This window comes from Thamnophis elegans, chromosome 3, assembly GCF_009769535.1.
Source record: "Thamnophis elegans isolate rThaEle1 chromosome 3, rThaEle1.pri, whole genome shotgun sequence".
Taxonomy (NCBI): Eukaryota; Metazoa; Chordata; class Lepidosauria; order Squamata; family Colubridae; genus Thamnophis; species Thamnophis elegans.
In genome coordinates this window covers 36,825,300-36,838,984 of record NC_045543.1, presented here as the reverse complement: position 1 = coordinate 36,838,984, position 13,685 = coordinate 36,825,300, and the positions used below count along the sequence as shown (strand labels likewise).

General features: G+C 41.0%; 1 protein-coding gene across 1 annotated transcript in view; it reads right to left on the bottom strand.

Moving 5' to 3' along the window:
* Positions 1 to 10,351, bottom strand: part of LOC116505281 (alpha-2-macroglobulin-like protein 1) — a 93,437-nt gene extending 83,086 nt beyond the window's left edge. Inside the window, exons 1-5 of the mRNA XM_032212440.1 lie at positions 10,199 to 10,351; positions 7,555 to 7,738; positions 5,411 to 5,455; positions 4,909 to 5,050; positions 3,583 to 3,635 (exon numbers count right to left, since the gene is read on the bottom strand). Of these exons, the coding sequence (XP_032068331.1) occupies positions 3,583 to 3,635; positions 4,909 to 5,050; positions 5,411 to 5,455; positions 7,555 to 7,738; positions 10,199 to 10,266 (492 nt within the window). The 5' untranslated portion in view covers positions 10,267 to 10,351. The remainder of the gene's footprint in view (positions 1 to 3,582; positions 3,636 to 4,908; positions 5,051 to 5,410; positions 5,456 to 7,554; positions 7,739 to 10,198) is intronic.
* Between the last annotated feature and the right edge of the window lie 3,334 nt (positions 10,352 to 13,685).

The following is a 13,685-nucleotide window of genomic DNA, read 5'->3' as shown; positions in this document are numbered from 1 at the left end:
TCAGCAAAATCAATCCGCAAGCGACCTAACCATGAGGTTCAAAACCAAACTGCTATCAGACCCCTGATTCCAAAACAACCAACACATCTTGACAAAAAGAGATGACAAAAAGAGATGACTTGCATATAAGGGGATGAAACTCTACATCCTAAAATCCTTACATACCCTAATTCTCCCGAAGAGCCATGATGCCAACTCAGCTGGCCACTTTGGGTTCCTAAAGACTTTACACTTAGTCTGCAGGCAGTTCTGATGGCCTGGCATAAAGAAAGATGTGGATAGTTATGTGAAAGGTTGCACCATCTGCACCACAATGAAGACCGGGAAACCTCCCGGACTGCTGCAAACAGTAGCAGAGCCAATGAGGCCATGGGAGGAGATTGCAATGGACTTTATAGTAGTGTTGCCAAAAAGTGTGGGAAACATGATGATTTGAACTGTAATAGACCTATTCTCCAAACAGGCACACTTCATATCCTGCAGCGGACTACCCTCGGCTCACAAGCTGGCCAAACTTTTCATGAAGCACATCTACTGCCTGCATGGAGCACCTTGAAGAATTATCTGAGACAAAGGGGTCCAGTTCACGGCTACATTCTATTCATTGGGTCATCCCATGGTCTTAGCTCAGCTTTTCATCCGAGTACCAATGGGGCGGCAGAGAGACTGAATGCCATGATAGAGCAGTACCTGAGGTACTACGTGAACTATCAGCAGTCCAACTGGGCAGACCTCTTATTTTTTGCTGAAGTCGCATACAATAATGCTGTCCACAATAGCACAGGATTCACACCATTCAAAGTAGTGAGAGGCATGGACTTTGTCCCAATGCCTGAGTATCCAAGGGATCCCCCCTCCTCAGTCAGCTTGACTCATTGGATGTCGATGCTGAAAGCAACCTGAAAAAATGTCAGAAAAGCACTGGCTAAAATATTTGAGATTAAAACTCCCTAGCAAGAAACTGGGGCCAAAGTTTATGGGACCATTCCCCATAGTAAAGATCATCAACTCAGTCACAGTGCAATTGAAACTGCCTCGATTGCTGGGGAAGATACACCCAGCGTTCCATAATAGCTTCTTAAAACCCGTGATTGGATCCATCCTGAGACCACTACCCCGGGCCCTGTGGTCATAGGGGGTCAAATCCATTATGAGGTTCAATGAGCCGAGGTGGCGCAGTGGTTAAATGCAGCACTGCAGGCTACTTCAGCTGACTGCAGTTCTGCAGTTCGGCTGTTCAAATCTCATCGGCTCAGGGTTGACTCAGCCTTCCATCCTTCCGAGGTGGGTAAAATGTGGACCCGGATTGTTGTTGGGGGCAATATGCTGACTCTGTAAACTGCTTAGAGAGGGCTGAAAGCCCTATGAAGCGGTATATAAGTCTAACTGCTATTGCTATTGCTATAATGAGTCCTTGATTCGAGGTGGCACAGGAGACAACTCCAATACTTGATCAAGTGGAAGGGCTACCCCTTATCAGAGGCATCTTGGGTAAAAAATAGAAATATCCAGGCTGATCACCTTATAGGAAAATTCCATGCAGAAAATCCAGGCAAGCCTGGGGAAGGGACGCATCCCTAAAATATATGCCTGTACTCAAATTGTTTTTGTTTCACACAGGTCGCTTTCGGGAAGTGACGGGAGCCGGATGTCAACTTGTAAAGCGTTTCCATGACTATTATCAAGCTGACATAGAAAAGGGAGGAAAATTCCATGCAATACCTTTGGCCAGAGTCAGATCTCATATTTCTGCAGCTGGCATGTGGGGTGCAAAGTTCACAGCCTGCCACAGCACCTCGTTGGTGGATATGATTTATGACACAGACTGAGAGGAGGGGGGAGACAGGAGTAAAGTTAAAAAATTATTAACCTGAAATCATTTCGGCTCCGACAGGAACATGCCAAAATGTTGATCCTAATAAATGACTGGATTTCTTTTGAACTTTGTCTCAAGGCTCGTAAATTAACTAGGTCATCTTTTGGAGACATCACACTACATTTCTTACACAGGAACAGGAAACTTAGAGGTAGAACAGAGAGTATAAAAAACTCAGGAACTCTCAGCAAGACCCTTCTTTTTCTTCTTCACTCAATAACTTGAAGCAAGTGATCACCTTTTTCCCCAGGATCTCAAATCATGCGGTCCTGTCCACCATGAAAATCATCTTTCCAAGCAACCTCCATATTTCCAGTGCCTTTTTCCCACTTAGAACCGAATCCAGAAGGACATTTCTTCCAACAGACCAATTCTCAAATAAAGCTCATCTGTCTGGAACCTGCACTGCATATCAGACATTAATACAATTGAGAATCCAGAGATATTTCATGAGAAGAGTCCTCTACCCACAATAAAATACCTTATGCTACCAGACTTGAAATTTTGGGCTTAGACAATTTAGAACTAGGCTGCCTTTTGTCTGACCTAAACTAGTACATAAAATTATCTGCTACAATGTCCTACCTATCAATGACTACTTCAGCTTCAGCCACAATACACAAGCAAACAACAGATACAAACTTAAGGTAAACCACTCCAAACTCGATTGGAGAAAATATGACTTCAGCAACAGAGTGGTCAATGCCTGAAATGCACTACCTGACTCTGTGGTTTCTTCCCCTAACCCCCAAAACTTTAACCTTAGACTGGCTACTATTCACCTCACCCCATTCCTAAGAGGTCTGTAAGGGGCATGCATTAGTGCACCAACGTGCCTACTGTTCCTGTCCTAATGTCCCTTTCATATCATTTTCATGTATTCGAAATCATGTTTATACTTTTATCTGTTATCTTACATATATGCTTGACAAAATAAATAAACAAAATAAAATAATGTTTTAGAAATTGTATACTCAATTTAAAATGAAAGCATGAAAAAACTATGTTTTTGTTCAAAGTATTTCTATGTGACCAATTTTTTTAAATCTATTTTTTTTAAAAAGAAACAATGTGCATAGTGTGGGAAGCCCCTCCTTCTAGAGAATGAAATATGTTGGGGAATATTAAAAGAAGCAGAATATTATACAGTATTTCCCCAAAGAAGAAATTGAGAAACATGTTCTTAGAGACAGAAAGCAACCCTAGTCTTTCTTAACAGTTTCCAGCAGATGCCTGAAGTCTTTAGAGATGGATATTTTGTACCCATTAAGAAATCCAGGCCAGTCTATTCCCAAACAAACACCTTCAGGTCCAGATGATGGGATTAAGAATTTACATCTTCACACAAATTCTCAGAACAGGAAATAACCTTTAGGACATAATAGGCTTAACCCACCACCATTAGAATACTAAAAGACATCAGGCTCACTAAATTGCACAACCCTCTGCAGCATTTCAGAAACTGTATAAAAGTCCTTGCACTCATCAAACCAATTTGTCAGCTGGCCCAGAATTGCGTGCTGTGGTTCTGCTTATTAATAAATGAAATCCTTCTTTCCAATCAGCCTCCATTTTATTTCCAGCATCTCTCTCCCAGCTTGTAACCAGACTGGATTTTTCTTCCAACAATAGTAAGTCAAAATCTGACTTTTGATATTTGGTGGGGAGGAATTTATATTTTTCTTTAAAAAGAGAGTAATACTCACAGCTTCTTCAATGGTTTGAAATTTTTCATCAAGCGTCACAATGCGAAACTTTACTGAAAAACATAAATGTTGGACCTTATTGTTGCTTAGGAAGATTGCTTAAGAACTAGTTTCCCTCAAAGTTCAGTGAAGAGGAACAGAAAATATTTCAAAATAAATAAATATCCAAAAAATATTTGGATATGTAAATAAATACAAATAGAGATCTGAATTAAAAATACAAAAGCATCCACTATGCATTCGGAGTAAGACTTTGAAGTAAATAAGTTAGTTAAAGACACTGAAAAAGAATACATTATGCAAAGTAAAAGTGTGAAACTGAAAACAAGAGAGTGCAAATTTGTAGAAATTATATAATTATGTAAGTGTGTTCATTTAATAAATAAAAATGTATCATTGAATTGTTGGATGCTAGATGCTTAGGTTAAAATTATATACAATATATTAAAATATTAAGAAATCAAGTCACTTTACATGCAGAATGAATATGTGAGATTGAGGTGTAGTGGAAATATTAGCATTTAAAGCAACATTTGTTTTAATATGTTAATGAAGGAGATGTTTTAGGGCACTGAGTTTGGGAAATTGTTTAAGAGTGTTAAAAAAAGTGCGGAAGTTTATATTGTAGATATATTACTTACTATATTTTGTAAAGCAAAAAAGATATTATTTCTGGTTACTGACACTTTTGTATGAAATCCTTGTATCTTTTGGATACTCATGTTTCCCCTTCTTACATTCCCAAGTTCTAGTATTACAAAATTTTCAAAGTTCTTACTGAAAAAATTGAACTGTTTTTGTTTCTTGAGGGGAGGGCTAAATAGTAAGTGGTACAATGGGCATCAGTTTTTGGCCTTTAACATTTTGTCCCACATCCAATTTTATTTCACAAAAACTGGTTGCAGACATTTTCATGCCACTCACTCCGGTGATGTTACATCATCACTAGCCATTCCCACTATGACTCTAAACTAGGATAGAAAGCCAAGAAACCTGATCTAATTTTGCTTTTCTTCAACAGTTTACCTCTTGAAATACTTGGTTTGTTTTTCCAGTAATTCTGTGAATCATTCACCTACTTAATTGTGTATGTATGTAATTGATAGGAGCAGATATGTTCTCTTTAGCTAGTTAAGTGTGTGTTAATCCATTTGTAAACCAGGTCAGTCCTGCTACATTAAATGAGCCTCTTTTTTTTAAGCCAAAAAGGACTTTGGACTTCAAAGTCAAAGCCTCTTCACATACCACTTCTAAATATTGTATACATAGTAACAAATTCCAAATATGAAATAGTAAGTGAAGTCCACCCTCCCCGTATATGCTTACCTTCTTCTCCAGGTTTGTAAAAGGGTTTGTCTAGTTCTATGAGGGTCCTTTTATAAGCATTCTTGACTAGAACTTTCTTTCGGTTTTCAAATGTGCTTTTGTCATGCTGGATAAGGACATGAACATGGGCTACTTCTTCTTCCTTTATAGAATAAAAATTGAACAAGTTTTAGTAAAGATCTGAGAACAAAGCAGTATTTGTAGATGGGCATTATTCTGCGAAACTATTGTCTCTTCTCCAGGAATTGGGTCATTCTGACAACACTCTCTACTAATTATCTCTTTTTACATACATATCTACATACCATCAACTTCTAAAATCTTTACTGGTACCTCCATTTATCCTTTTTGTTTAATATACTTTCTTTCTTGATATTGCCTTCTTTCTTATTCCAAAGACTTTTTAAAAATCCACCCTTTTCCACTCCTTATGAGGTATAAGTTAGTTTTCCCAGTGTTCAGGTCCCTCAGTCACAGAATGGTTATTAGAAGACAGACTTACATATTGAAAGCCAAAATCCTTGTTCCTGGGAACAAACTTTGGGACCTAGAGAAAGAATGATATGTACAAAGGAATAAACAGAGGTGAGATGGGGAGAAATGCTAAATTGGTACAAAGTCTCTTAAAACGATTACTTCCATTGTACGGAACTTTATAAATTGGGGGATTGAACTATTGCTTAGCATTTGGAATTGACATATGTACTATAATGTGCATCCCTTAGCCATCATTTCTTTAAAGTTTTATCTTCAAATGAATAGAAAGGCAGGATCCTTCCCACAAATCTCCCCCAAATTGTCCCTGTGTGTTCAATCTTTTTCCCTCAAAAACCATTACACTTGTCACTTTTGTTGGATTTGACTTGTGTTCAAGCTTTTGAGGTTGTAGTTTTATCCTTTAATTAGCTTAATATTATCTGCAAATAAGCATCATTTTTATTTTACCTTGTATTATTATAAACCAGGGACGTGCACTCACTAGAGGCAGGGGAGGCGGGGCCTCACCAGTCTCCTCAGGAAAAGGAAGGAATTTTAAAGATTTTTTCTAAAATAATTAAGGTCAAGCTAGTTGCTACCAGACTTCAACTCACAGTGATTTGGAGTGTACATAGTGTTTAAGTATAGGACGAGGCCAGAGAACTTGGGGCCTCCTTTGCATAAGGATTTTTTTGCCTTTTAAGGGTTAACCAAGGGTTAAAAAGCAAAAAATTACTATGCAAATGAGGCCCATAGTTCTCAGGCCTCCTCCTGCAGAGGACATGTGGTGGCTCTAGGAGCCACTATCCTAGCCTGCCTGGCCCTGGAGCCTGGCTAGACCGAATCTGGAATTTTGGCATAGCTGGAAGGTATGTTGGTCAGAGGGAGGGGGCAGGGGGGAGGAATTCAATTTATTTGTAATTTAAGTAATTGTCATTTGTTTTTATTGTCTGTGTGTGTATGTGCGCGTGTGTGTGTGTTTCTTAACTTCACTCAAACAAATTCTCTCAATTTGAGAGAGAGGGAGAAGAGCGGGAAGGAGCAGACGCATGGAGGGGAGCCTTGTTTGTTTTGAGAAGAGAGGGGCAATAGTGATTCTGAGAATTACACTGACAATAGTTTTTGGAATATAATGGGAGATTACATTTTCTCTTCTGCTTCTTATAATCATTTTAAGAAGTTCTCCAGCAAGTTCTTTTGCAGTTAAGTGGTTTGCAAATGGACGGAGCTCTGGGAGAAAGCGGCGGGAGTGGAATGCTGTCCTCTATTGCCGGAAAGTCCAGGGAGGGAAGCGGGGCTCATGGAGACTTGCTCGCAGCCGGCTTCTCTGGAGCGGAGGGGGGGGCAATAGAAGCGGAGCGGATCCTCTTGCCGCTTTTGGCACTCTGCAAGCCAGGCCCGCAGTGGCAAGAGGATCCGTTCCGCTTCTATCGCCCCCCCCCCCTGCTCCAGAGAAGCTGGCTGCGAGCGAGTCTCCACGAGCCCCGCTTCCCTCCCTGGACTTTCCGGCAATAGAAGACAGCATTCCGCTCCCGTCGCTTTTTCCCAGAGCTCCGGCAGACCTTGCGGAGTGCCAAAAGGGGAGGGGGCCTCTTGGAACACCCCCCACCCCTCTTTGTCGTTTCCTCCTGGGGCTGCTGGGAGATGGAACCAGGGCTGCAACCCCCCCCCTTCTTCGCCTTTCGCCTCCGCGGCTCTCGCTCCAGCCTGCTGCGGGGGGGGGGAGCCGCTTTCTTTCTTTTTGCCTCACCAGCCAGAAGCTTCACCGCACGTCACTGTTATAAACCATGTATAAATTAATTGAATAGCACAGGGTCATTAATAGAAACTTGAAAAGAACTCTCTAACTTATTCATGACAAACTCTATAGGATGGTTTTCTGATATCAGAATGTACTATATCTACAACATTCCCTTGTCTTTAATCTCTGTCTTAAAAACATATATCATTATAACATAAGTTGGCCTTGACAACCTTATGCTTGTGCAATAATATTTTCAGAGATACTATTTGATAATCTTTCATGGTTATTAAGCTAACTAGTTTCTAGTTTCCTATGTCCTTTCCTCTTTTTTATACTGGAATTGACTTTATTAGTTCTCCAATATTTTTTAAAAAATAAATAAAGTTAGCTCTTCTTACTGGGTTGTATACAACTCAAAAACCTACCTGGAAACTGGTGCACTCAAAGGTCCCTGGTGCATTCACATCTTTTTCCAATAGAGTATGGTTCTGTAGCTTCATCTCTAATGTTACTGAGACATGGACAGACTTTGAGAAGGAATCTAGAAATATACAGAACTTTTCTGTACTGGGATGGTGAATGAATGCTGGGAAGATGACCAAGAAGTGTCTGGAATAGAAAGAGAAGTGTAAAGTAGTCAATCCTGTTCCATAGTGGATAAGCTACAAAGACAAAAAAAAACCCTGATTTCTATGACCTTACAAGGTTTACATCCAATATTTGATATAGAAGGGTATTCCCCAACTTGGTGGCTTGGTTTCCATCACTGACATCCAGAGCAGCAACTGTCTGTTACACAAGATGTTTGTTATCTGCTTCCTAATCAGAAATGAAATCTCTCATAGGATTCTGCAAGGTGGAATTGCTATATAAAAACCAACACCAACTTTTAAAATAGGGACTAATCTCATAGAATCATAGAATTATAGGATTGGAAGGGACCTTGGAGGTCTACTAGTCTAGCGCCCTGCTTGAGCAGGAGACCTATACCATTCTGGAAAAATGGTTATCCAATCTCTTCTTGAAAACCGCTGGTGATGGAGACCCACAACTACAAGAAGTAAGCCATTCCAATGATTACCGTATTTTTCAGAGTACAAGATGCACCTTTTTTCCTCAAAACAAAGGCTGAAAATCTGAGTGTGTCTTATACACCGAATACAGCATTTTTCGCCTCCCAAAGCCCCGCCCCCTTCATCAAAATGGCCCTAAATACCCTTATGGAGGTTTTTGAAGTGCTCCTGGGGGCTAGGGAGGGCAGAAATGAGCAGAAAATGGGCCATTTTTGCCCCCCGCAGCCCCCAGCAGTACTCTATAAGCCTCCATAAGGCTATGCATATAATTTTTTTGAAAAAAATGGGCCCATTTTTGTCAAAAATTGACCATTTTTTGCTCGTTTTTCACCATCCCACCCCCAATCCCCAGGAGCACTCTGCAAGCCCCACCAAGGCTATTTATGCCTTTTTGGGGGAAAAAATGGGCCAGTTTTCATGAAAAATGGGCCATTTTGGGGAGGTTTACAGAGTGCAAAAACTTTTTTTTTCCCTTTTGGAAAGCACTTTAACTGATTGATGAGAATTACATTGATAAAATGCTGTGCCAGCAGAAACAAAGTCTTAGGTGTTGGAATTGTCAGCGACTTCCCTCTCCAGCACATGGATAAATACACCTGGAAACATCTACCTACCTACCTACCTACCTACTCTCTCTCTCTCTCCCCCTACCTATCTACTGTATTTCTCTCTCCCCCCACTATATCTACCTATGTACCAGTGACATGTGGTGAGGTTTATGGCTGGTGAGGCAGTCTTCTCCCCCGACATCCCACTGTCTAAAGCGCTTTCTTTCTTTCGCCCGCCTGAGCTCTGACAGGCAGGTGAAAGAAAGTGCTTTAGACAGTGGGGTGTCGGGGGAGAGAAGAGAATGCAGGCATTCTCTCCTCTCCCCTGACACCCCACTGTCTAAAGTGCTTTCTTTCTTTCGCCCACCTGAGCTCTGACAGGCGGGCAAAACAAAGCGCCAGCCTGCCAGCTCGCTTTCTTTTGCCTGCCTCTATCTCCACAGTGGACATAGAGGTGGGCATAAGAAAGTGAGCTGGTGGGCTGCCGCCTTCTTTCTTTTGCCCAGAGGCAGGCAGCTCAGGCAGGCTGCCACCTCTGGGCAAAAGAAAGAAAGTGCCAACCTGCCAGCTCACTTTATTTTGCCCACTTCTATGTCCACAGGGGACATAGAGGCAGGCAAAAGAGAGTGAGCTGGTGGGCTGCCGCTTTCTTTCTTTTGCCCAGAGGTGGGCAGCTCAAGCAGGCTGCTGCCTCTGGGCTAAAGAAAGAAAGTGCCAGCCCGCCAGCTCGCCTGAACTGCCCACCTCTGGGCAAAAGAAAGTGGCAGCCCGCCAGCAGAGGCAGGCAAAAGACCCACTTCTGCTGGCGGGCTGCCATGGACACAGAGAAAGAAAGCTGGCGGGCTGCCCTCCCTGCCTCTCTGACTCCTACCCCCTTCCCTCTCTTCACTCTCAAAAAAACTCTCTCTCAAATTGATCACTCTCTCTCACCAAACATCATTCTTGAAATCTAATCTGCATGCTATAGTCTGGGTGCCTACACCACTGAAGCCAGATCTGACTCTTATTACCTCATTTGAAGTTAATCTTTCAGCAAAAAACATTTGCTAAAACTTCTTATAAGTAAGATAAATATGGAAAGTAATTGTAGTTTTCTTTTCTTATTATGGTAAACAACAAACACTGAACTGTATAAGTATGTCAAGGATTTTTTGATATTCAGTTGCTTCAAATGTCACTACATCTGTCAAAACCCCACCTCATTAAAATGTTACTAAAGCAGTATACAGCTATAGAAATTGTCCTTTCCCAAATCTGACAGTTCTTGAGTTCCAAAAAGTATGGGAAAACTTAGAATACCAATTAATAAAACTCCCATATTGTTATTGCATAAACAATGAGGAGGCAAAATACAGTAAAGCTCTAGTGAGGAAATATTTGAATATTTTACCAGATTGCATTGATATCCCATTTGAAACTTCCAAACAAAGAAATAAATAAAGTCTTACTGATCCGAAAAGGCCGAAGCTGTGAGTATTAGTAGAGTCAGAGCCCTGAGAAAGGTGGCTGCTCCCATAGCTTGAATGATAAATGGCAGAGGTTAGATCCACACTCCAAAATCCAAGACTGCTCACAGCTTTAAATGTTCTCTATCGACCTCAGAACAGTTCAGCTATGATAAACATGGACTTAGTCATGCTTGGATCAATGACATTCATATTTACTTTCCTTCATCTCTGAGTCAACATCAGGTGTCCCTGATGTCCTTCTCCTGAAAAACAGTATTCAGGAAAATAAAACCCACACTATGGATCTTTGGAAGAAACTGAGCAAGAATCCATCTGCAATATAGCTAAAGAGACACTGTCTCAATAGGCTGAAGGCTTTTCTGTGACAAAAGCACATGAAGGGGGAAAAAGGCACATGTACCCATTGGTACACTTTGTTTATAGTGATCAGAGTGCTATTGAATAACTGCAGAAAATCTGGGAAGAGCCGAGATGGCTTTAGAGCCGAGATGGCGCAGTGGTTAGAGTGCAGTACTGCAGGCCACTTCAGCTGACTGCTATCTGCAGTTCGGCGGTTCAAATCTCACCGGCTCAAGGTTGACTCAGCCTTCCATCCTTCCGAGGTGAGTGAAATGAGGACCCAGACTGTTGGGGGCGATATGCTGACTCTGTAAACTGCTTAGAGAGGGCTGAAAGCCCTATGAAGCGGTATATAAGTCTAACTGCTATTGTGTTGAAGAGATATGGTTGGGGTATTTTTGTGATGTTTCTATCACGCTTCCAGAGAATTGCCCATGCTTCCCTTTGGGAAAGATCTGGGTCAAAATTAGGTTGCAGGAATACTCTTAACGAATACTCTTAGAAATGCAGGCAGCACCCTCCATCTAAGCCCTACTCCCCTCTATTAACCATGTAGACCAGTTAAAGATAAGAAAAAATACTAATGTCAAAACACAATAATTTAGATTCAGATCCAAAAGTATTCTATTTTTGTATTTGACTGATTTTATTTTCTTCAAATAAGTCTGCTCAGTTAGATTTTTGAAGTGTATTTCCTGCATGATGACAGAATAACAGAGCAATAGCAATAGCAATAGCCGTTAGACTTATATACCGCTTCATAGGGCTTTCAGCCCTCTCTAAGCAGTTTACAGAGTCAGCATATCGCCCCCACAGTCTGGGATCCTCATTTCACCCACCTCGGAAGGATGGAAGGCTGAGTCAACCTTGAGCCGGTGAGATTAGAACCGCTGAACTGCAGATAACAGTCAGCTGAAGTGGCCTGCAGTACTGTACCCTAACCACTGCGTCACCTCGGTTGGAAGGGACCTTAGATGTCGTAATCTATCTGGTGGAATTGCTGTCTATCGCACATTTCAATCTTACAAAATATGTTGTGGGTTTTTTTTGAAGTCTAAGTAAGCTATGCTCATAGTATTTCTCTATCCACTATTTTAGTCATTTTGTTAAAGAAGGCAATAAGATTTCTTTGGAATTACCTATTTTTGAAAAGCCCCTGTGGGTTTCTAATAACAGTTTTGCTTCTTTCTAATGTTGTTTGCTCATCTTTTCTAGGATCTTCCACATCAAGCTGATTGATCTGTAGTTTCCTGGATCCATTTTTTTCCTTTTTGAAGATTGGAATGACATCAGCTTTTTTCTAGTGTTCTGGTAGTTCCCCAGTGCTCCAGGACCTTTGAAAGATGTGCTACAGTTGGTCTGAGATCATGTCTGCCAGTTCCTCCAGAACTCTGGGATGTAATCCATCTGATTCTGATGTTTTGAACTTGTCTAGAGTGTATAGATGTTGTCTTACCATTTTCTTGCCTATTTTGACTTCTATTCCTATTCTCTGTTCTGCATGCTGCTTTTGGTAGATACAACTATTTTTTCCTTTTATGTAAAGACACATGCAAAGAATGAATGAAGCAGTTCCACTTTTTCCTTGCTACCCACCACCTCCTTTAAGTGAGTTAACCATTCAAAAGTTCTCCCTTCTCTCACCAGATGCTTACCTTTCACTGGGAGTACAGATGAAAACATCCCTTAGGTTCCCATCTCTTTGGCTTTCATGCCTAGCTTGTTCAAGCTGTGATGCTGAAAAACGCTCATGTGTGTTCCTTGGATAGCAGAGGTGGCAAATATGCAAGTATTGGAATGTATAAAACTAGACAGGTCACTGAAGGGAAAAATCACAAAATTTTGCTTTATATATTTCAGCCATCATGTGATCTAAATCACTGGAAAAAGCAGTTATGCTTAGAATGTTTAGCGGTAAAAAGAAACAATGCTGCCAAAAACATGAATAAACTAGACATATTCCAAGCTGACATCCAAAGCCTATTTACAGATGCATCAGCCAACTGTGGCTGATCTTGCTTTAGTTGGAAAATCACTGTGGGTCATATTCAGTTTATTTTTCCCCAGTCAATTCCTGTATCCATATCAGAGCAAGAACACACACCAGCTAACAAAAATATAGCTTGATTATGTTTATTAAGGATTAGCAAACATCAAAAGCTTTTAAGTGGGGAAAAATCAAGACAAAAGACAGGCAAATCAGAAAACAACTGAAGGAAACAGTACAAGACTAGAAAATGTAAAGAGAGCTGGTCTATAGAATTGCTGAGAATGAGACATGATTGAATGGATAACATTATTATCAATAACATATCAGAACACACCCTTGATACTATATTTATATTATTGTTACTAATTCAGTACAAAATAAGGAGTATGAATGAAGTCTAGTCTTACATGGCAAACAGGCTTTACTCATTCAATTGTTTAGTCATTTAGTCATTATTCAATTGTGTACCCTACATCAGCAACAGGTTGGATAGTTAATCTAAATAAAGATGACAGGTTTGAGAAAAGAAGTTGCTATGCTTGGTGTTTGATGAGTGTAGATAGAATCTTTTTCTCTCTTGGGCTGGCTAGGTCACAAATATGGAGGCTGTTGCTGCTATTGTCCTGGGTCCTGGACTGCTGATCAGTGATGGGTTCTGGCATGTACGCCCCATTATGGGCATACTGGTACCTGCTGGGAGCAGCAGGCACTGTACCAGAATGGTGCTGTGGAGGGCCCACTTGCCCACCCGCATTCCTTACCTGTATTTGAGCCAGCTGAGCCATTTGTGCATGCGCATGCAGTGTACTATGCCGAGCAGCTGGAATGTCGCAGAGTGGTGGGTGCGCACGCATGTGCAATGCACGTGCACATGGTGGACACCCAGCCCGGTCACAGAGTACCGGTTGCAACGGGATCGGGAACTCACCACTGCTGCTGATCATTTTCCTTTGCTGGTCTATGAATACTAGAGCTTAAAGTTAAAGTAAGAGAAATCTTTGCTTTGAAAACATGAAATGAAACATTTTTTTATCCTCTGCATAAACCTTGACCTTTATTTTATTAGCCAGAGCTGCTGTTCAGCATCATCTGCAAAAATGTTTTTGACTTTGATTCAGTCATTCCATTCATTCCTTG